The following is a 23,904-nucleotide window of genomic DNA, read 5'->3' as shown; positions in this document are numbered from 1 at the left end:
ACATCTATATGCAGATGACTGCCAGCTCTACTTACCTTTTAGTCATTCTGATAGTCTCCCAACTGGACCTCTGCTTGACTGCCTTACTGATGTCAAAGCATGGATGGCAAAAAACGTTTTAAATTTTAATGATTGGAAGACAGAAGCAATTTTATTTGGCCCAAATCGTTCTTCTCATACTCTGGATGTTGATCTTGCAGCTTTGACTTCCCAACTAAAGAGTTCGATCACAAATCTCGGAGTTAAAATTGATTCTGCACTCACCTTTGATGACCATGTAAACGGGGTGGTAAAATCAGCATTTTATCAACTCAGACGTTTATCACAGGTTAAGCCCTTTCTTTCCAAGCGTGACTTGGAAAGCGTTATTCATGCCTTTATTACCTCACGTTTAGATTATTGTAATTCTCTTTTAACAGGGGTTGGGCAGGGCACTTTGTCACGCTTGCAATTAGTGCAAAATGCTGCGGCACGATTTTTAACTGGTAGAAGAAAATTTGATCACATCACTCCGATTTTGGCCTCTTTACACTGGCTTCCAATTGAATTCAGGATCAGTTTTAAAGTCCTTTTATTGGCTTTTAAATCTCTAAATGGTCTGGCACCTGCTTATTTGTCTGACTTGTTGAAGCCCCACGTCCCCACTCGTTCCCTTCGGTCAGCTGAGCAGTTGCTGCTTTCGGTCCCAAAGTCACGGCTGAAACTTAGAGGAGACCGAGCGTTCTCTGTTGCAGCGCCGATGCTTTGGAATAACCTTCCTCTCCATATTAGACAGGCTGCATCAGTGCCAGTTTTTAAGTCTTTATTAAAAACCTATTTTTATTCCCTGGCTTTTAACTCTGTAGGTAACTGACATTTTTATTTTTTATTGTTTTTTAACTTTATTGCTATGTCTGGTTTTATTACTATGTGCATATTAGTATTGTACAGCACTTTGGTCTACCAGGTGTGTTTTTAAAGTGCTATATAAATAAATAAATGATGATGATGATGATGAAAGTAAACAACCTGATGGTTTCAGGTATGAATTTAACCGAGCCTCTGGACTGTAACGACATCATCGTTGGAGGAATGCTTCATCACCATATTAGGAAAAAAACAACCAAAAAACACACATCAATCGGAGCTCAGACACATGGTACCTGTCTCGATGCAGTCGTAGAAATAAAGTGGTCGTAGATTTTTGCAGCTCTGGCAGCCATCTTGTTGGAGGGACGTGTCTTTTTAAACCTCTCCACAGCCAACCAGAAGTCCAGGTTCTCTTCACTGAACTCTGACCTCAGGAAGTGACGGAACACCGTCAGACCATCTGACCAATTAGAAAAGAGAAGCACGCCATTAATCTGGTGCCAAAAGGTTTATTCTGTCCATCTGGACGTTTCAATGGGAGAAATATTTCATCATCATCATCATCATCAGGGGATGTCTTCAGTCTCAGCTGACTGCAGGTCTCAACCTTATAAACAGGACATTTGCAAGACCAAAGCTAGGAAGATCATGATGGACCATCCCAACAAAGGACTCTTCTCACTGCTGAGGTCTGGGAAGCGCTTCCGCTCCCTTAAGGCCAAAACAGAGAGAATGAGGAGGAGCTTCTTCCCCCAGGCTATTCGGCCCTGAACCAGGTGTAGGACTGGACTCTCCCACACATCACATCACCACACGCACTCTGGTTTTTCTTCATGCACACTTCCTATAATTTATAATCTCTTTCTGCTATTTGCACATTTTTACTGTAAATTTCTAAGTTAAATCTGTAAATTTTGTAATAACCTGTAAATTGTAAATACTGTAAAACCACTGTCATCTAATGGTCGGGCATTGCACAGCTACAAGCATTTCACCTCATGTCATACTGTGTATGGCTGTGTGTGTGACAAATACAAATTTGACATTTGCACAATGACTGAAAAAAGCAGCACTGAATGAACAATGGGCTGGGAGGTCAGCTTGTGATCATTAATATGCAAAGTGTCATGACTATTGATCAGAGACCACTGATCAATCACTGATCAGTGGTCTTTGATCAATAGTTGTTGGTTCGTCACTTGATGAGCGATGAAACGTTTCTCCCACTGAAACGTCCAGGTGAACACAATCAACCTCAATCTACTTACCTGGATGATTGAGCATGCATCAAGACATTAATCTAGTGGAGAGGCGTTTCTCATGCTGGCTCCTCCCCTTATTGGTTAAATTGGTTAAACACAAACAGGAAGTCTTACACTGATTGGACAGCAGGGACTCCAGACTCTCCGCCCACCTCAGCACCTCCTTTGCAGACGGTCTGGAAAACAAAACAAACGCATCTCAGGAAAACCTGCATTTCCTCTAACATCCACCAGAGGCTCTGAAGTCGAGCTTCATTCAGACTGTGATGTCACCTCCACACCACTGCTGTTAGGGCAGAAACACCGACATGCTTGGCCGTGATCACCTGGAGATTTTACTCTGATTAGTTATGACCTGTGATAATCTGCTGCCTTTCCTGACCTGCAGGTGAGTCTAGTTCGGGTTCAGGTCCGAGTTACCTGTTATTTTTCAGCGCTTTCTCCAAACTGCTTCCATGGACACCAGCGCCATTTTTCCACATTCGCAGAAACGCCAGGCGGCTTCGAACATCAGCTGCTCTGAGGAGACAACGAGGACCAATCAGAGCGAGAGGAAACAACACCAGACAAAACAACAGTGTGCTTGTTTACGTACAGAGTTTTCTTCTTCAGCTGTCGGTTTCTGGGTTCTCCAGCCTGAAAAACAAACAAAAACACTTTGTTAGAACCGAAGAACCCGAGCTGTACCGGTCTCTAACCCCAGGATCTTCCTCTGCACGTGTTCAAACCACTCCCACAGTAAATCTCCCTTTTACACTCGTCATTAACCTGGGCCTCAACCAATCAGCTTGTAGATTGTCTTATTAACGATTTGCACGTCTGATTTGACACCAGATGCCGTCCTGGTGCAGTCGCCCCGTTTGCCTGGGGCTAACTCTGACATGCAGCACAATGATCAACCTGCTGCTATGCGTTGTGTAGTCACATGACGCTGGTTCGCGGTTCTGTGGTTAAAGCCGGTTCTGGTCCCTACCTTGGTCCCGTTGAGCAGCATCAGCATTTGGTGCAGAGACCCCCCCTCTCCGGTCAGCTGCTTCCTCAGAGTGTGGGGGGAGGGGGCTCGGGAGGTGGGGCTCGAGTTGGGGCTGAGGTCAAAGTTCACAGGACGGGTGAGGCGGTGGATGGTGCTGTCGGACAGGAAGTGGGGCGATCGAGGTTCTCGCAGCAGAGAACCCTCGGAGAGCGAGCGACGTAGGACTGAAACAGGAGAAAATCCATCAAACTGGGAACGTTTCCACCTGCAGCGGCTCTAAACCAGCTTCATCCTGCTTACCTCACATCCTCCACTCCCCCAACTCAAGACTTTTGACTTTCTTTCAGAGCACTTGAACTCACCTGGTGGTCTGAAGATAAACTTCTCTTCCTCCTCGTCACGGTCACTCTCCTGGTTCATGTTGAAGTGGTGAGGGCTGAGCAGGAAGCCCCGCCCCCCGACACCACCCGCGTTCTCTGAAGTCTCTGAGGCACTCTCCCCCTCCCCCTGTTGCCGCTCCTCCACCTCCTCTTCCTCCCGTCTCCTCTTCCTCCTCTCCTCTTCCTCTTCTGCTCCTGCTCTCTCCTTCCAGATAGGACTCCTTAGAGTGGAGGAGGGACGGTGAGGTGAAGGGAGGAGCTGAGCTGAGGAGATGATGTTCCTGGAAGGTGGTGAGGAGGAGTAGGGAGAGAGAAGGGAGACGGGAGCAGGAGGAAGAGTGGAGGAGGAGAAGGGAGCACTGGGGGAGTAAGAAGATGGGGAGGGAGGTCTAAGGGAGTCACAGAGCGAAGAGTAAGGAGATGAAGGACAATAGAGGGGGTCAGACTGCCCGAGAGAGAGGAAGCCAAAGTCTGAGGGGAGGTCTGACAGCTGGGGGGAGGAGGAGGAGGAGGAGGAGAGGACTTAAATTGTGTGGGAAAAGCTTTGAGTATTTCATGTGTTTGGCGACCTCTGCTGGACACACGTGTGAACTGGCCCTCTTCCTGCTTTCTGTGACTACCTGGACAGGTGTTGTACCTGCTGGGTGTGTGTGGCCTCCGTGGTGACGAGCTGCGGCTGGATGTTATCGTGGAGACACAGGCTGACTCGGACCTTCTGCTCGATGCTGAACGCCTCCAGGCTGAAGAGGCGGCGGCGGCTCGGAGCGCTCTGCAGGAAGTACAGGTGGAGCGGCTCCGACAGAGCTGCCACACACACACACACAGAAACGTCAAATGGAGAGTCCTCTTCACTGAATCATATCTGTTATTAACCTCTGTCTCTCTTCCACAGCATGTCTTTATCCTGTCTTCCTTCTCTCACCCCAACCGGTCGCAGCAGATGGCCCCGCCCCTCCCTGAGGTTTCTTCCTGTTAAAAGCAGGGTTGGGACTAACGCGTTATTAAGTAACGCGTTAGAGTAACTACGTTATTATTGTGGTAACGAGCACGGTAACTAGTTATTATGCCAAAACCGGGAACGCGTTACTCGTTACTGGGATTTAGATAAGCTCGTTATTCGTTACTTCGTGTGGAGGCTATCGCGGAGCTTCCACAGATTCAATAACATTAAGTGGTGGAGGCCAGCAGGTGGATGAAGGAAAAGGGAGGCAGGAGGAGAGACCCGAAGCGGCTGCTGGTCCGAGTGTCAGGTGAACTGAAGTTCAGGTAAGAAGTTATGACCTGCAGTCTGTCTGGGTCAGATATGAACCAAGTTTAGGTGGAGTTTATTTTCGTTGTGCTGACTTTTTCGTACTGCGTGCTAGCTAGCATGACGGAGTTTCTATACAGCTGGGTGGTGCTATGTTACTGATGTTGAACTTTAATAATTAACCTTATGAACAAAATAGAGTTTCCAACCGTCCCGTAAAAAACGGAATCATCTTGTATTCAGAGAAAATATCTTATTGAGGTGAAAAGGAACAGTTTGTCCCGGACTTCAGCTACAATGAAAAAGGCACAAAGCTGGAGTTACTCTGTGTTTACGCTGCACAGCTGCCTCTTCTTCTCTCGTTCTCTCCCCCTCCCTCTCCTGTTGCTACTTCAATCATGAAACTGATCAATGATCAATGATCAGCTCTCTTGTTTGTTTATCGCTCACTTTGCGCCGAAAGAGGAAACCAGCGGATGTCGCGCTAAACAACAGCAGCACGTTTAAGCTTGATCAGCTGTTGTTAGAATTTATTTAATATTAATTTCTAGTATCAGCTGATGTTTGCTGGAGCCACAGCTGTAAAGCTGCTGGTCATGATGGTTTGGATATGTGGTGAGAGGGAAACATGAAGATGAAACCAGGAGACGTCCTTACTGAATCATCAGAGCTGTGATGGAGAAACAGGTTTACCTTTTAGGTGACATGAATGAGTTGAAGTTATGAACTGTTTCTGAGAGACAAATAACACCAGGATCCTTTTCTAAGCAGCTGACAGCTGGTAACTGTGCAGGGGCGGGTCTAGCAAAGTGTTGCCAGGGGGGCAGGTAGGGCATTAACAGGGAGAGGGGGGCACAAAGAAATACTTTTCTTTCTTATTCTCATTTAAAATGTTTCACTTTTAAAAAAATAATTATCTGAATCTTACAACAAACGATTGATAGATTGATGCATATATACCATCAGAACAGTGCACATCACTGTCACAACAGTGTTTGTTTTCATTCAAAGGCTTTATGATTTTTCCTATAATGGTGGGCCGGTCTGTAGTCAAAATGCCCGGGACGATTTTCTGTCCCAGTCCAGCCCTGTATGCAGCTCATCTGCAGTCTGGTGTTACCTACATCTTCCTATTCAGAAGCAGAATTTCCAAGTTCTGAGTACAATCAAAGCACCACGACTGCAGTTTTTGTGTTGGATGTAAAAAGCAGGCTAGGATAGAATCAGGTGTGGGATTTCTCTCATGGAAATGCGCACATTATTTTTTCCTTTCTATTGGTGGCACAGTGCACTTGTGGCAAGTAAGCAAGCTAGAAGACTGGCTGGGTATCCAGTTACGGAAGCAACACATTAACAAGAGAATTCTGAGTAAAACCAAAGTTACTTTCCCTAGTAACTAGTTACTCTGAAAGTAACGAGTAACTTGAAGTAACTGAGTTACTTTTTGATAGAAGTAACTAGTAATGTAACTAAGTTACTAATTTAAAGTAACTTACCCAACACTGGTTAAAAGGGAGTTTTTCCTTCCCACTGTTGCCACAGTGCTTGCTCATGATTGTTGGGTTTTTCTCTGTATGTATTATTGTAGTGTCTACCTTACAATATAAAGCGCCTTCAGGCGACTGTTGTTGTGATTTGGTGCTGTATAAATAAAGTTAAATTGAACAGGTTATAGTGCTGTTGATACTTTACTTGGTCAATCAGCTGACAACGAACCAGGAAATGAAAATCAAATGTGGATTACAACAATGTGTTCTGACATTAAACAGAAACCTGCCAGCTGTAGGTTACAGAGAAAAACCGATGCTCAGAGATGACAGTGAACGCAGCATTACCCTCTCTGAGCTTCAATGTGTTCAGGAACACCGGACTCTGCAGGACGTTACAGCGTCCAGCTTCATCCTCTCTGGTAAGTAGCAGCAGGTCAGTGTAGATCAACACGGTCACCTGAAACACACACACACCACTGTCAGCACAATAAAATGTGTACTTGTAGTTCTTCTTCTCATCGACCTGTTTCTTCATTTGCACACAACACTGTGACCTTTGACCTAGGGCTGGGCGATATGACCCAAAATTCATATCTCGATATTTTTTTAAAGCCATAAAGTAAGAACAAAAAGAGAGTTCTTAGTCAAAGCTGTTTTATTAACATACAGCACAGATGTACATGAAAAAACTACTCAAACATAAATTATGAGCATTTATTAAATAATAATGCTCCATAAATAAAAGAAAACGATGTTGTTTTTGTGCATAACAAAGAGCTCACAATTGTGCAGTCAAAATGTAAACGAAAAGACGCTGAGCATAATAACAAAGATTTCACAATTCGTGACTGACAGCCTGGAGTTTGAAATCCGCTTCATAACCGTGTCTCTTAACAGGTGCCATTTATGGTCCTTATACACAAACAATACGGTAATATTATGTTGAAGCACAGTACGTATCACTCCGCGAGGCTCCTCGGCAGCCGTAATGCTCCGACAATCCATCAAGCTGCTGCAGCTCCGTAGCAAAGTCGAACTAAAACATTTTTTAACAGATTGCTGAGCGCCGTGCTCCACAGAAAATTGGTTCGCGGTCATCAAGCACAACCAGAATTCATACATAAGGCGTGCAGTCGATTTTTGAGAAAATGAAAGGATTTCAGGCCGTGCATGGCGTTAGCGTGGTTAGCTCGTTAACATGTTGACGCCGTCCAGCCCCACGCACGGGGCGATCCGCAGTAACTCGTTAACGGAGATTAACAAATTTCCCACGTGTGGGACTAATAAAGGTTATCTTATCTTATTTGCCGTGTCCATCTTGTCGCTGCCTGCAGGTGAAGCGATGGGGGAGGAGGGGGAGTTGTGTTCAGTGAAGGAGAGGCGAGGCCGAGTAACGTTGCGTAGAGACAAAAGTGGACGAAAGAGAGGCAAACTTGTGGTTCCACAACTATAATTATAACGTAGCATAGACTATATCGATATAAACGATATTGTCACATCTTATATCTCGTATAAAAATATATCGATATTTTTAAAAAACTGGATATATCGCACAGCCCTACTTTGACCCTGAGGTATGTCCTCAGAGTTCACAGACCATCACCGCCGTGTTCATTCTGCTCAGTAACAATGTTTAAATGCTTATAAACCATCTTCCTTTTCCTCATCATCAGGTCGTGTTTATGGACCGCCGGCTTCGCCACGCTCTTCCTGCACTAACACATGTAACTGAGAGTCGGAGGCAGAGCGACGTCTGACCTCCACCTTTACTGAAAGTATGAAACTAAAACACAGCAAATTCCCAGATGTGTGTAAATGGATGGGAGGAGGAAACTGATCCTGGTTCAGCTCTGAGGTCGGTGTGTCCTTCAGGATCAGGTTCAGTCTGCAGAACCAGACGTTTCTCAGAAACATCGATGGGAACACAACGACCAGCACTGCATTATCAGCCGTAAGGTTAGAATGGCTCCAGAAGCGCAGCCAGTGAGGATCGATAAGTGATATCCATAATGGAATCTTAATCGCTAAATTCTTATCAATTCCCATCAGCAAACCCATCAGTCCTCAGCAAACAGGAGATGTCCTCCATTTGTCTCCTCAGATATCCGAGGACACACAGCCCAGAGAGTTTACCGCTAACAGCTCTTTGGGAAACACCTTGTTGGAGTAAAAATACTATTTTATGTCAAACTGTGTTATCTTTGCATTTTTCATCATTTCAGCTAAAGAAATGGAAACAGGGTGATTGTGTGACAGGCTGTGGGTAACAGGTTTAAACCTTTGGAGACCTGAGAACTGAAACTCCAAGCACGACATCCCAGTGCACCTCAGCCTCAGCCTCCCAAACACAAACTCACCGTGTCCACTGTCAAGTCAGCTTTATTTGTATAGCATGTTTAAAGACATCAAGTGTCGGCCAAAGTGCTGAACAGAGGGACAATCTAATCAAATACAAGAAAGAATGAAGATGAATGAGGTAAATTATTTATCTCGTGATTAAACATCCACATACAGACACACTTGTCTATACATGTGTATATATATATAAGAGGGAGGGAAGACTGTTGCAGAGTCTCGGAGCGGCGGTGGAGAAAGCCTTCATCACCTATGGATTTTAACTGGGAGTGTGGGACCAGTAAAAGCATCTTACTGGAGGAACGCAGAGTTCGAGTGGGTAGGGGTGCAGGCTACTCGATCAATAGTGTGTCAGCCGCCCCAGGACCGCCTCTAAAGGTGTCTGTTTAGTTAGAGTTCCAGGACTGTTGGTGGTACTCAGGGCTGCATACGTGCAGTATATTTACAGGCAGTGTTGGGAAGGTTACTTTTAAAATGTATTCCATTACAGATTACAGATTACATGCCCTAAAATGTATTCTGTAACGTATTCCGAATACGTTACTCAATGAGAGTAACGTATTCGGAATACTTTGGATTACTTAAGATATTATCACGCTGTTTACAACTACGTGAATGTGATTTATTACTATTACTGAAGGGACTAATACGGGTTCGTGTCGGGCTGGTAGCCGAAAACGAGCTTTACTTTGTTGTCTGGATCAACTCTGCTTGCCAGAGACAGAGAGAGGCGTTGAAAGGCTGCTCCAACGGAGCTTATTGTTTCAGAGGAAACACGAACACAGCGTACAGTCGAGTCTTAACAGCTTACTTACAGCTGGGCTCATCAGGCGCTCTGTTTGGCTGCAGTGGTTATTATTATGTTTACATGCTTCCAGCTCCCGTTTCTGCTCGGTGACAGCTCGTACTTTTCCTTTTTCTCCCTCCTCGCTCACAGACACATAACGGGTACAGCAGTCCATTCTCCCTGCAGCACGGACTACACTGCTCATCAGGCTGCATTCTGCCTGTTAGCTTAGCACAACAACAACAAAAAGGCGCTCTCTCACCCAGGAAACACGCAGAGAGAGAGCTTCACCCTGTAACCATGGCAACCGTAACGCTGCCGCCTGGAACAACAGAACGTAGCTGTCAAACAAACCCAAACAGTCCTGACCCGCCACAACATGAAACAGGGAAGTACCGCCGTGTAATCCATTTATTTCAACAAAGTAACTGTATTCTGAATACCACCTTTTTAAACGGTAACTGTAACGGAATACAGTTACTCATATTTTGTATTTTAAATACGTAACGGCGGCACATGTATTCCGTTACTCCCCAACACTGTTTACAGGGGTGTTACCTTTGCAGGCAGCAGGTCGGCTTGGTGCAGGATCATCTCTTCAGACATCAGCAGCGCTCTGTCTGGACTGCAGAGATCGAGAGGCTGAAACAACAACAACACACATGTAAACAAAAGCAAACCACACAAACACCGTTTTGCTCCTCTGTAGCTGACGGTTGCCCACTGTCAGTCGCCCTCCTCATTACTGTTATTTACCTTTGTTTATGCAAGTAATCCCCATGGAGACTCAATGTCCCGTTACAGGACAGACCTGTTCTCCTTATTTCAGACCATTTCAATTAAGTTCCCCGGCCCTCTCTGCCACACTTTATTCTGCCTTTCATACTGTCGTCACCGCATCTCCTCCTGTTTCTAAACATTCCTGAATTCAGCTTGGATCAAGTAAGGGGGTCCTGTATGCACGGGAGGACAGGTCCATCTGGGCCATGCTGTGTGAGAGAGGTTTTCTCTTCATCATTGTAGAGTCTCCATAAAGAGATCTGTAATGACTGTTATAATGAACAAAATAAAATAAAAAAAGGCTGTAACTCTGTTCTGGGTTAGAGCTTAATGGGGCCGATAAAGATCAGAATCAGAAGGGGTTTTATTGCCAAATGTTGAGCAGGTTTACAACATTAGGAAATTGCTGCGGTACTTAGTGCAAACATACTGTCAGACAACACTTAAATAAACATAAAAAAATAAAAATAAAAGTGCTAAGTAGATAGATAGATAGATAGATAGATAGATAGATAGATAGATAGATAGATAGATAGATAGATAGATAGATAGATAGATAGATAGATAGATAGATAGATAGATAGATAGATAGATAGATAGATGCTCTAAGAGTTTCTGGGTTTGTTCAGGACCCTGGAGCTCTGGGAACTGGATTTGTTTTGGTTCAGTTTAAAGACTCCGGACCTGGATTGGTTCTGACCTGGACGAAAATAGGGAAGATGACGGTTTTGGGCGCCATGGTGACGTAGGTTCCATATCCTGAGCAGGGCACATGTGACTGAACGATGGTGCAATTCTGGTAGTTGCCATAGTTTCTGGGCAGGGCCGAAGATGTGGAGGAAAGAGGTGGAGGCAGGGTGGAGATTTGCCTGGTAAAAGGTCTCTGTAACGACCCCAAACACGAGTCGTGGAGGACGTTCGGACCTCTGGGGCGAGTCTGGTACAGATGTCCTGGATAACCACAAATGACACGATTAAATAATCATAATATTTACGAGCACTTTGCATATGGATGAATAATATTCAGAGTGGAAGTCGTACCGATCGACCCAGTCCTGTCGTGATAAACTGGTTGCAGCAGCTGGAGAGGAAGAGAACATTTATTTGGAAACTGTTGATTTCAGCATCGTTCTGATGGTGCACGAACATCAGCAAACCAAACTACAAAATGATGTGCAGGTAAATATATGAATGCAAACAAAGACATAAAGAGAGCTTTACAGAATAATGATGGTTTCGATGTGGCGTTTACTCAGTCCCAAAGGTCAAAGTGTTTCACCTGAAACTGTCAAACTGACTAAAATATTCTCTTTCAACACAAATATCTGAGTTTAGCGAGACTCTCTAACTGGAGTGATGACTGTACAGCGTCAGGGTATTTCCCATAAAAACAGCAACTTACTGTATTTACAATGTTTTTCATGAAACGGCAGCTTTTCAGATTACGACTTGTTTTTTCTTCTTCTTTGGGGTTTTCCTTTCTTTGGTGAATCGATTAAACTCACTGCGTGTTCAAACCATCTGACATTTTTAGACATTGTCTTCTTCGTGCTTCACACTCAGACCGTTTTACGTTGGCCTGTCAGGTTGTCACGGGGCTGTCGGTCCCGGTCACAGATTCAACGGCTGCAGTAAGTCGATGTTCTAAACTTCAGTTCTGATTATTCTGACGTCTCTGCACAGGACCCTCAGTGCTGGAACCAAACACTGACAAACTGTGTTCTACTCCTTCTGAATACAGGCCCCGCCTCCTGACACTCACCTGCCCTTCTGTGCTGACAGGTGACAGGATGATGTAATTGTCTCCATTTGATGATGTCACACGTGTGCCCTTCAGGGTGGTGGTGTGAGGTGTGTACATCTCCTGGTCTTCCTCCTCTTCCTCTTCCTCCCTGTCCTCATTTCTATCCCTCCATAGAGAACCTAGAGCTCCCAAACTGGCCCGGACCCCTGACCCCTGACCCCATTTGCGGTCTTGTTTGCTTTGGGTGGGGTTAGACAGCAACTTCCTGCCTGTCGTCTAGGAGACAGAGGAACATTAGCTTAGTGTAAGATCAGTTAATAAGCGCTCATTTGTCTGGCGAGCTGTTGTGAGGTCAATGATACAGAAAAGGAGAAGCACAGTGAAGTAAACATGAGAGCAGACATCAGAGACACAACCTGAAAACACAGAGTTTATATCAACCCATGTTCTTCTGATGTTCAGCTGTGAGCTTAACTAGCATGTAATGTTCAGCACTTGTTTTCTTGGATTGTCAGGTGATGTGTTGCTATGAATTATGGGATGGCATCATCTCCTCTTCTTTTACAAATGGTGCTACAGTGTCTCCTTGGCTAAAGGAAGGAATAAAGGAAGCACTGAAGCTCCCACACGGTGTCTTCCAGCCCTCACTGGTGGTTGTGCCAGAGGTTTCTTCCTGTCAGAAGGGAGTTTTTCCTTCCTGTTACCAAGTGCTAGCTTTAGCAGGTCTGACTGTCGGGGTATTATCGTAGGTCTTACGCTATAAACCTCGAGCTGATTTGGTGTTGTATAAGTAAAACTAAAATGAGCTGAATGAGAGCTCCTTTGATTATCTGCAGCTGTGATTATGACCACAGGTGCAGTTCAAATGGTCCTCACGCATGAAACTCACCGCGCTGTGTGTGTGTGGGCGGAGCATAGCGTCACATGCTGACCGGACCTCAGGTAAACTTCTCCACACCACCAACACAATCTGAGACTGACAGCTCCTGAGGAGACGCGCCACTGTTAGTATTCACAAAAGGCCAGATGTGCCCTGTGATTTACCTGAACAGGTGGGGTCACTCTGACAGGGGGCAGGGTTACCTGATGGCATGGGCAAGGTCGACGCACTTCCAGGTCTCTACAGGAAGCCCATTGAGCTGCAGGACCGAGTCTCCCTGACGGAGTCCAGATTGATGAGCCGGACCGCCTATGAGCAGTGAGGACAGCCAGGTGTTTATTACCTGTGAGTGAACGGGATGTCGTACAGCGGTCGTGGAATTGTCTTTCTCACCTGGATCTACCGCCTGCACTCTGACCGGGCAGTCAGAGCAGATGGTGAAACCGAATCCATCTTTTCCTCGAGCGATGCTCACCTGCAGGACAGTCAGAACACACCTGAAGTCAGTTTAAAACTCCACCTTCTCAGCGAGGCGTAGCAGGTCTGCTTTCCTGTCACAGAGCCCAGATTAAGTCTGGAGGAACTCCTTTTGTTCTCCACACATCTGAGCAAACTCTGACGATGTTTCACCTGAAGGTGAGACCCTACAGGTGACAACACTTTGGTGCACTGGTCAGTTTAGAGATTTGGGGTCATTTGGAAAAGCCAACCACCGAAGGATTTTTCTCTTTATGAGAGATCAGCAGGGAGCTTTGGTGATGATACGCAGGGTTAGGGTTACTCCTTTCCAGGAGATTTTATTTTCCAATAAAAGCAGTTGAAATCTTACAGCCCGCCTCTTTGAAGGCTGATTTCTTAAAATGACACGTTTATTCTCAGAGAGCCGCTGAGGAGTCGATTATGGAGCCTTCTGTTGGTTTCAGTATTTTGGATCAAATTATCACCTTGCTGTTCTAAAACGTTTGTTCGGTCGTGTCATGTAAACATAAACTGTGAGGGTAAATGAGCCTGCAGTGAACCTGTTCGTTTGACTCATGTATGCTGTCCTGTGCTGAGTTACCGGCGTGGTCACTCTGTTATTGATGACTCATCACCTTAAAGTTTCTTCTCAGGATGACTGAGAAGCTGTCGTGTAGGACAGAAGGCTGCTGTCAGGTCAGGTTTGTTCCTGCTGTGATGCTCTCAGCCTGCAGGGCGCACCGTGTGTTACTCCACGGCCCTGTTGACCGAGGCCCATTGGGCCATGTTTGGTGGGGGTCTCCAAGTGGTTTCCATGGCTGTGTAAACAGAGACGGCGCAAGGAAAGGTCGCCTCGTCCTGAGAGTTTCCTCGCCACAATAGAAGTTTAATGTCCCCGACTTCAGACTGACAGGCTGATATTAAAACTGCTGCAGGGGAACCAAGAACAGCGTCGGGGTGAAGGTATGCAAACAGCATTTGTCTGCAGGTTCAGTCCTGCTCTCACGATCCCGCTCCTGCGCCATCTTCCTGCCTCTGCAGAGCTTTCAGGCCAAACAGGAAGTGGAATGACCAGGAATAGGAAGCTGAGCGTGCCTTTAACACAGCTTTGCATTTGTCTAAATCAACAATTTCCCCCGGCCTCCTCAGGCTGAGCCAAGTGGGAAAAGGAGATCAGAGGAGGTTAGAGAAGCTGTTTGAACATTTAAATACCAAATAATCATTTAGATTCATGCTCTGAGGCAGTGAAGCGGCCTTTTTAGACGTCCCACTGCTGTGGCGCTCTCGAATCAACAGAAGCGCACGTCAATCTGGTTTGAACTCGTGACAAAGAACCGAGAAACCTTCAAACTGTGAAAGGTGGACCTCAGGAGAGGGATTGTTTTCTGACTTCTAATTGGCTGAGGATGCAGGGCCGGTGCTCAGAGCTGTCCTGAGAAATCGTGGGACGGAGTTAAACCCCAACACGTTGGACCTCCCTTACCTGTCCACTGAAGGATTTGTAAACTGGAGCCAGTCAGACCATTTCTTTAATTACAACTCAGGACCAGGATGAGGATGGTGTCAAAGGTCAACTGTCTCACCTGATCTGTGCGGCTCTGGTTCTCAATGATATTTTCCATATGTGGGCCGAGGACAGGCAAACAGTAAAAGTGTCGGTCGGGGAATCGTCTCTTTGTCTGTTTGTTCACAGTCTTCACTTTTTAGGTGCACGGAAAGCCAGCATTCACAGACCCACCACGACTTTGCACACATCACACAGAACTCCTGTTCCACGTGCACCTGCTCCCAGTCACGGGGGAGCTGCCATGCACGCCCCTGAACCCTCTGCTCCACCCCTCCCCTGCAGCTGAGTCCCGAACCACACCATCACACTTTGTCTCCAACATTATAGTAACAGCTCTGCTCCGTATTAGCCGACTGACTTATTCTGCTCTCAACGAGCTGAAACTGAACCGAGATAAAACTCTGTTTTGTCTAAGTTATTCTCTGGGGTCAGAGGTCACAAAAATAAAGGAATTGCTAGTAAAGTTAGTAACTAGCACAAAGAATTTGAGTCTGGGCTCATCGTTTCAGTTTATACTTTAGTGGTTCTGCTCTGCTTGTTCTCTGATGTCATCTGATGCTTTTGGACCAAACCGTCTGAGGTCCAGCTCTCCATCACTGGTAGCTCCGCCCTCCGCCCTGCTCTAACAGAACGAACTTCCTGTTTCATTCAGTAAGACCCGAAACCAGCACGTGAGACGCTCCGGTTACACAGCACACACACAACACAGGACACTGTGGAGCTTTTCCCAGGAACATGACACACATCCAGGCGTGACATCAAACTGCACAGCCAATCAGGAAAGCAGTTTGCTTTCTGCCATTTTTGTGGCGAACTGAGCTTCCTGCGATTGGCGGTATTGAATACCGATTATCTGTCACACTCTTTTAAACAGACAGAAACAAAGAAAACTGTGCTGACCTGGATCCAAGAACCTGAAACAGCTTTTAGTCTCAGAGCTGCTGTGATGCATGAAATGTCCCAGTCAACATCATCAATAAGCACAGAGGTCAAGACTGATCGATGGAATCAATAATCATAGCTTTAGACCTGAGGCAGGTTCTGTCCGATGCAGACGCGACACAGACGGTGGATGGTGTGCATGGCAGCAGGTCAGAGTTCGAATCCTGTGGATCCACCAAGTGGTCCTCAGCAGAGCTGAACCAAACCAGGATGAAGATCCAGACCAGGTCCGAGTCCAGCGTGCCGATCGAGGTAAACCCGTGTGAGCGCGTAGCAGAGGCTCAGAGGTGAACTGGATGTATGTGTGTGGGAACCAGCACACAGAATAATAGCAGGAAACTCACACACTCAGGCACACAAAAACAGTGGATGTGTCCCTGTGATAACACGCACACACTTCCTGAGCACACACACTCGGGCTGACGTGTGTTTGTGAGGGCTTTGACTCATCGTCCCACTCCTTTTTCAGGCAAGTTTTGTTTTTTGTTTTGTGTATTTTATGTTCAATATAGGTATTTGTTGTGCCTGAAAATGAATAAATAAATGAATGAAATGAATGAATGAATTAGCAATCTTCTTAAAACATAATCCACCTAATCCCACCCTCGTTATTTTCCTTCCCTCCCTCCTCCCCAAACCATAAAAATTAAAACATACCGGGGCGATCGTGGCTCAAGAGTTGGGAGTTCGTCTTGTAATCGGAAGGTTGCCGGTTCGAGCCCCGGCTCGGACAGTCTCGGTCGTTGTGTCCTTGGGCAAGACACTTCACCCGTTGCCTACTGGTGGTGGTCAGAGGGCCCGGTGGCGCCAGTGTCCGGCAGCCTCGCCTCTGTCAGTGCGCCCCAGGGTGGCTGTGGCTACAATGTAGCTGCCATCACCAGTGTGTGAATGTGTGGATGACAGGTTGTGTAAAGCGCTTTGGGGTCCTTAGGGACTAGAAATGCGCTATACAAATACAGGCCATTTACCATTTACCATTAATGTTTTCCCAAGCTCCTGAATCTGAATGCAAGTCCTCTGAAATCTGCCTGAAACACCCACAAACACCAGCAAACGTGTACAAACACCCACAAACACCTGAGAGCTGGAGCTCTGGTTGCTCTGCACAGGAACAGAGGACACACTGTGTTGGACCTCATGTTTCGGATGTTTCTGAGGCTGGGGTCAGAGAGCAGCTTGTGACGGTTACAGAAGCAGCTTCACTCCATAATTCATCACATGAATGTTTGATGAGCCTCTCAGAAAAACAGTAAAACACGAGGAGCCTGCGAGCAATCGGAGCAAACAGGACCACGATGCTCAGAATAACCTCCATCAGCATTATTCATCCTCTCTGAGCAGGACGCGCTCCATCAGCAGCTGGTTACACTGTAAGTAACGCTTCACCCACCGGTTAGTGAAGTCACATCTGAAGACCCAACAGAGACATGTCAGGTCTTCTTTCAGGAAGTGACCATATTTGGACAAGAGGGCAGAGTGCTTTGTTATCAGCTAATCCTAACTGTACTAGACTGTGGAGAGCATCTTACTGTTAATTAGTATCGAAATCCTTGAATTTCATTCACCAAAACTGAAGCTCCGCCTTCTTGGGGCGCTCAGTACAGTGACAGCAGCCATATTATCGGTCACATGATGTCATTAAAAAGCATGATGCATAAAGTTAAATGATTAAAACTAATAAAACTAATAAAAAGTTTTTCATTTGATTCAGATTTATATGATGATTATGGAGAAAAAGTAGAATTGGGCTGAAAGGTCTGTTGCTTTATTACGTATTCAGGTTGTGTATCATGTTTTTGAAAAGTAACTATGTAACTAAGTAACTAATTAGTTTTGAAAATAAGTAACTAATTAGTTACTAATTACTTTTCTCAAGTAACTTGACCAACACTGATTGGGACTAGTGCTGCTTCTGCTGGACGGTAGAGGAACTGCAACCTTCACACACTGTCGATCAGATAAACCAAACTAAAGTTACAGTTACTCTCTGGTGACCAACCAACTTCTTAGTTGTCTGTTGCGTTACGTTCAGGAACAGAAGGAGATATGGTCGCTGTGAACATCGCACCTCCACCTCCTCCTGGTGCATGTTTAACGGCGTGTGTGCGTGTACGCTGACTCACCTCCATTCGCTGCATAGCGCTGCCGTCTCGGCCAGCGTACTGCTGGCTGGTGTTGGTGTACAGTGTGGAGGCGTGGCTGCTGTAGCTGGTGACCTCAGAGTGGAGGCTGGAGATCAGGTCTTTTGGCCCGCTGGTGCTGGTGGCACTGGTGGAGGTGGACTTTGTCAGGCTGGCCGTGGACGCACCGGTGGAGGAAGCCGCATCAACGATGTGGTTCAGGTCAGAATCAGGGGTGGAGTCCGGAGTCCTCCGAAGGTCTGCTGCAAGCAGATAACCACCATCATCATCATCATCACCTGCTGCATCATCCCACGACCACGCCGCATTCTTCCAGAACATCTCGGCTGTCCTCGGAGCAGACTGAGCACACCCAGGACACCAGCAGAGACCCAGGTACGCTACAGGTAAAGGGGTATGCCCGGGCTCACAGAGCTGCTGCCACACTGTAGGATTTGACCTCGAGACCAACAAAACGTATCATGTGACACAGAACGGGGCTGAACAACAAACAGCTGCTGCAGGCAGACCGAAGCTGCTTCTTCTGTGGTCCCGCGCTCGCTCTGTGCAGCCCGGCGAACCACAGTCAGCCCTCAGTATGATGTCAGAGAGAGAGAGAGAGAGGGACATGAGCACAGAGGTATTGTGAGGGTCACATGGTTAGTGGGCTGCTTGTCATTACCATGGTAACCATGTGGACCCCTGGGGATGAGTGAGAGAGCAGGAGTCACTTTTAATCTATATCAGCCCCCCACCCCCCAGCCTCTATAAATAGACGAATATATGGATCCACACACGGGCAAGCAGCTGCTTACGGCGCCGTCACCACGAAGCCTGACTTTTAGGATTCAAGCGTTCCTTCTTGATAAAGCAGTTGGTGCTGGATCAGGTGGCCCTGCACCCTCCCTTAGCTACGCCTGGTGGAGCGTAGCTGACAGTCTTCACTGACTCTGTGTCATTGTTGGATCGACCTCACAGCAGAAAGCGCCCTGAGGCGATGGCTGCTGTGATTTGGCGCTGCATAAATAAAACTAAAGCATAACGGTAGATGAAGACTTCACGCTGCCACAATCGCCAAACATCAAACATGCAGATCAGACTTTAACAGCAGACCGGCCACAGTTGAGCTGACCTTTGACCTCTCCGATCAGGCAGGCCATCACACCTTTCCTGTTGGAGTATTATTTCCTCTCCAGGTGCTTCATGGATCACTCAGTCTCCAAATCTCGACTGAAACTAAGGCTACGTTGACACTGCAGGTGAAAGCACATCAAATCCGACTTTTCTGACCCTCTGCAACTCATATCCGATCATGGTGTGACGGTGTGAACGGCACAAATCCAATATTTACAAATCCGACCTGGGTCACTTCCGTATGTGGTCCTGAATCCGATACATATCTGATGTTTTAGAAAGCGACTGCTGTTTGATGGTCATGTCGCATTAAATCCGTCTTTTACGTCCCTGACACAAGACAGATGCCGATTATCAGCGCCGGAGAAGACATCGCGAACGCTTCCTGTCCGTCCAGTACAACTGCTGGGAAGATAGCGTTGGAGAAACGTGAACATTTTATTTGTTCTGTATAATCTGCAGATTCTGACAGAAATCTGCAGCTAGAAGCTCCGCTCCTCTAAAACAGCAACAAGGATCATTATTAGGCCAAATGTAGATAACACAGTAACTTTATAACTTAAAGGAAAACTGGGAAACGTAAAGTCAGAAACAGTCAAACACTGTTTGCTCTGGGTCTAAACGTCGTGTGTGACGTCTTCTTTTGTGGCCGCTTTGAGCGTTCACACTAGATGTTGTTTTTTTAGTGCTATATAAATAAATTATGGGATTCACAACACCTGTCAGCTGACTCACCTGTAACAGAATGACATCATCAGACAGGTCACTGTGAAGCTCCTCCACTGACTTTCGGAAAGTTGCTTCACAATCACCGGGGTCACATGACCACGGAGGAGCCAATCCTTACCTCTGATGTCCACACACGCCTCTTCAGAGCTTCTTGTTGGTTTGCTTCTGTGTGATGTCACTCTCAGGTGTTTGCTCCACCCATACTCCTCCGCCAAGAGGTAGAACCAACCATTGAGGGGCTGTCATTCCAGAGGAGGCGGAGCCAGCAGGTTACAAAGTGTATAAACAGTCAGTGCGAGATTCTCTGCTGCGATTACTTTAACTCACCTCACAGGATGAGACGAGAGAGCCAATCCTGAAGCTCATACAGCCAATCAGCTGACTGCGCCTGAGGAGATGGACACACCTGATGAGTAAGACAAAGCACCGCCTTCAGGCCAGATAGTCTGCATAACCTTAGATAATTCAGGCCGTGAACTTTAATTGGAATGTTTAAAGTAAAACATTTGATTTCCTGTTTTCAAGAGCTCGGCGGCAGAAGAAGGTCACAGGGACGAGGATCCTTTGGCTGGTTTGTGTCCTCGCTGTCCAGGTTCAAGTGAAGCTTCTGGTTTGAAACCCTGTGACGCTGAATAACCGAGCTCAGGATGGTCGGCATGTTCTCGCCAAACACACTGAGCGTGCCCATCAGCGCTCTGTGTTTGCATGCTTCAGAGCCTCAGCTTTCTCAGTCAGTCATACAGATTTCATCTCTGTGGTGTTCTGCATGTACTAGAGCTGTTTCTTATATTTTGTATTATTTAAGTTCAGTCGGTTCTTGTTCTGATCGTCTTGGAGCGACCGCATCATTCTGGATCAGAGGACGGAGCAGCTCGGCCTGTTTCTGGAAGCTTTCTGAACCTCCTGCGTTTGTGGTTCTTTTCTTCATGCTCAGGTAATGAGGTGTCTTCCTCCTGGAGATTCTTCTTCTCTGGCTGGATGTTGTGACCATGGAAAGGAAAGACCCACACCTGTGCAGGTACCTGCAGCCTTGAAGCTGAACTCTTCCTCCAGTCTGGATGTTGAAACCTCAAATTCAAGCTGAGTCTGAACTTTTCATCATGTGACCTCAAAGTGTTTAAAAAAGTGTACCACGTGAGCCCCACTGCCACCATCAGGCCAGAGTGTGAACTGCAACATGTGTGGATGTCCAGCCTGAAGAGAACTGCAATCATCAGCAGCTCAACAGGTGAGAGTCAGAGTGATGTCATCACTCACCTGTTGTCAGCAGGTCGTCTGAACACTGAAACCAGCAACCTGCTCGGCATGAACTCTCCTCTGATCCACCTGAGACACACACACACACACACACACACACACACACACACTGTAAACACAATGGAAATGCAAACAGTGTAAACCACATGTGTCCAACCTGAGGCACGCGGCTTGAATCAGGTGCATCACTCATTTAAGCCGGCCCTCCACAGGAAGAAGAAACAGGGTGTGCAATTCTGATACACGCTACAGTGCCCATGCAGCTTGGGGTCAGAGGTCAGCGATGCACTTCAGTGTGAGTCCAGACTTCAGTCCGAAACGTTTGAATCGACTTTAAGCAACAAAGGAACAGGTAAGCGATGAAGAGCAGCCGGAGGACATGCTCTCTGTCTGCACTTTGAACTCACTCACGGACGCAAACATCCAAACGCGAGGAGATGAAAGCACGTCTGACCGTCTCCTCATCTCCCTCAGAAAAACTAAGCTCGAGCCTGCAAAGCTGCCATGTACAGACCCTCGACTGCCACGGCTGTCCTCAGGAGCACAGCCACATTCTGCTGTCTCAATGGTGGTGCTGATGGAGGTGGGTGGAGGGTGTTTTAGAACTGGCTGCTTGGTTAGTAGTTATATTTTCCTTCATTCAGGAGTGCAGACAAGTGTTGATGCTGTATGTGATTCCACTTAATCCATGATAACCACAATGTAGTATCCATGCATGTGCAGACGATGCACATGTGCACCAGGCTCAATGTCGCCCCCTCTCAGACGCAACACGTAAATGCATCTGGCAGTGCTGACATGTTGGGAGCCTCAGGTGGGTGAGCACAGCGCTGTGCATGATTATTAGGTACTGACACCTGTGCGCCACCATGAGGAGTATATTGTGTAAACTAGGATCGGCAGTGTCACATGATCTGCACTGACGCTCAGCACCGGTGCCCCCCAGGGATGTGTGTGCAGGCCACGGCTGTGCAGCCCCACCCAGCTCCAACAGCATCATCATCAGTTGTCAGGACAAGAACCTGCTGCTCAACATCAGCAACACCAAGGAGCTCGTGGGGCGGAGGCATTTACATCGAGGGGAATACAAGTGGAGAGAGTCGGATGCTTCGGGCTCCTGGGCATCACATCAGTGAGGACCAGCAGCTATGACGCTCTGTGACCAGGACAGCGCATCAGCAGGTCTGAGCTGCCAGCCATCCAGGACATCTACAGGAGGACGGCCCAGAGGATCTTCTCTGGTCCCAGCCACCACAGCCTCACGCTCTTCATGAGGAGCGTCCACACCCACAGCAGCAGGGACAGTTTCTACCCACAAGCCATCAGGACATTGAGCTGCTGGAATATTGGACAGTTTATATTACACACTGTACATGTATGTGGCACTACCTCTGCACTACAGTTGCTACAGTATTTTTAATATCTGTATTCATTGATTTTACTCTTTTTTATTAAGAATTTCATTGGATGGTTGCAGCTGTGAAGAGCTAAAACTATTATATTGGAGCGCTGACTGTACGGGGGCGAGGCTCGCGAGCTGTGAGCCAGCCTGCCTGACAGCTCATGCTCTGGTGCAGGTAACGGTGATGTTCGTACAGCTGAAGCTGCTGGCTGCGGGAAGCCTTCTTTGAAACCTCCACACTGGATCAGACTGTAGGTAAGAACTCAGGACAGGAAATGGCGTGATCCAGGATCTTTCAGTGAAAGTTCATTTCCAGTCTGACCCCAGACTGGAACTCCTGCAGCAAACTCTCATAGCACAGTCGAAGGTGTCCTGAGTCCCAGCGCCGTCTCTATAAGTGTGCAATTAGAAACCTTTGTGTGACTCACAGCTTAAAGCGGCACTCGTATTTTGGGTTCTTGTTGTTGTAGACCGTGTCAGTTTTAATCCTGATGCTGCGTTGCAGGTCATAGGTCAGGGCCAGCTGTGAACACATGCACAAACAGGTCTTTGATATTCGACTGTCGCAGTAGCAGCTGATCAACTTACTGACATCACATCCTCACCTTCACATAGGAGTCACATGATCTCTGGGATTGTCCCATCAGCCCTCTGGCCTCATGGACTGCAGACAGAAGAGAACAGGCTGACCAAACGAAGACGGATGAACGATTGATCACTGGAACACTGAGCTCCAGGACAGGAAGTCACTTCCACAATGTGCCGACAGCAGCGCAGTTACAGTTCAGCCCGACAGCAGAACGCCTGATTTATTACAGGATAATATTTATTTCCATAAACATAAACTCTGCATGTGAATCTGTCAGAGAACCTCAAAGAGTAGGAGAGGCAGCCATCTTTGTTTTTAGCTGATCAAACACTGTAAGTCTGAGTCTCTGCTTATCCACCCGTCGTCCACACTTAGTCTGACTTTTTACTGGGCTACTCTGAGGTTCTACCTGTGTTTTAATGATTATTCTATTCTATTCTAACTGTCAGAAGGTCTCCTCTGATTGGCTGCTACAGCACTTACTGTGAATGATCAGCTGTTGCAGCTCTCTGGTGACTGACAGTCGCAGCTGACCTACAGAGAAAGGAGACAGCCGGAGTCAGTTGCAGATTTAAATCGATCGATCATTGATTGATTGATCGCACCTCTGCCTCTGAACGCAGACGGCTGGACCTTCTTCCTCCTTCTGGTCCTGGTCTCAGGAATGCTCCCCATGGACCCGGGTCTAACCTGGGATCAGAACATGGATCATTCTGAGCTGGTCTCGCTTTATTCTTACTGATCCTTTGCAGCCAATCAGAACTCTACAAATTTCCCAGAAACCAACGAGGAAGCCCCGTGCTTCCTGACTGCCACCTTTAGCAGAGGAGACGCTGAACCGTGCAGCACAGTAAGAATAAAAACAAAGACACAAACTGTGATGACGCCGCCGCGAAGGACCAGGCAGATATATATCATCACTGCGTTGTCATGGCGAGTGCTTCCATTTACTTTTA

The 23,904-nt window shown here is 46.9% G+C and overlaps 1 protein-coding gene across 5 annotated transcripts in view; it reads right to left on the bottom strand.

The window, feature by feature from the left end:
- LOC113033424 (regulator of G-protein signaling 3-like) overlaps positions 1-23,904 on the bottom strand; it is a 30,694-nt gene that overhangs the window by 735 nt on the left and 6,055 nt on the right. For 3 of the 5 annotated variants that reach the window (XM_026187203.1, XM_026187200.1, XM_026187205.1), the window contains exons 4-26: positions 23,554-23,638; positions 23,432-23,482; positions 22,965-23,023; positions 22,788-22,882; positions 20,958-21,026; positions 20,028-20,106; positions 19,819-19,939; positions 17,841-18,100; positions 13,143-13,224; positions 12,953-13,058; positions 12,759-12,855; positions 11,888-12,145; positions 11,167-11,206; positions 10,826-11,076; positions 9,904-9,987; positions 6,549-6,660; positions 4,102-4,268; positions 3,447-3,954; positions 3,085-3,308; positions 2,707-2,747; positions 2,532-2,630; positions 2,226-2,287; positions 1,143-1,309 (exon numbers count right to left, since the gene is read on the bottom strand). In XM_026187203.1, coding sequence (XP_026042988.1) covers positions 1,143-1,309; positions 2,226-2,287; positions 2,532-2,630; positions 2,707-2,747; positions 3,085-3,308; positions 3,447-3,954; positions 4,102-4,268; positions 6,549-6,660; positions 9,904-9,987; positions 10,826-11,076; positions 11,167-11,206; positions 11,888-12,145; positions 12,759-12,855; positions 12,953-13,058; positions 13,143-13,224; positions 17,841-18,100; positions 19,819-19,939; positions 20,028-20,106; positions 20,958-21,026; positions 22,788-22,882; positions 22,965-23,023; positions 23,432-23,482; positions 23,554-23,638 — 3,117 coding nt within the window. The remainder of the gene's footprint in view (positions 1-1,142; positions 1,310-2,225; positions 2,288-2,531; positions 2,631-2,706; positions 2,748-3,084; positions 3,309-3,446; positions 3,955-4,101; positions 4,269-6,548; positions 6,661-9,903; positions 9,988-10,825; positions 11,077-11,166; positions 11,207-11,887; positions 12,146-12,758; positions 12,856-12,952; positions 13,059-13,142; positions 13,225-17,840; positions 18,101-19,818; positions 19,940-20,027; positions 20,107-20,957; positions 21,027-22,787; positions 22,883-22,964; positions 23,024-23,431; positions 23,483-23,553; positions 23,639-23,904) is intronic. The other 2 variants (XM_026187201.1, XM_026187202.1) reach the window with 2 other exon arrangements.

Source organism: Astatotilapia calliptera, chromosome 12 (genome assembly GCF_900246225.1).
Source record: "Astatotilapia calliptera chromosome 12, fAstCal1.2, whole genome shotgun sequence".
In the NCBI taxonomy this organism is placed as follows: domain Eukaryota; kingdom Metazoa; phylum Chordata; class Actinopteri; order Cichliformes; family Cichlidae; genus Astatotilapia; species Astatotilapia calliptera.
This window is presented reverse-complemented; position numbering and strand designations above follow the sequence as displayed.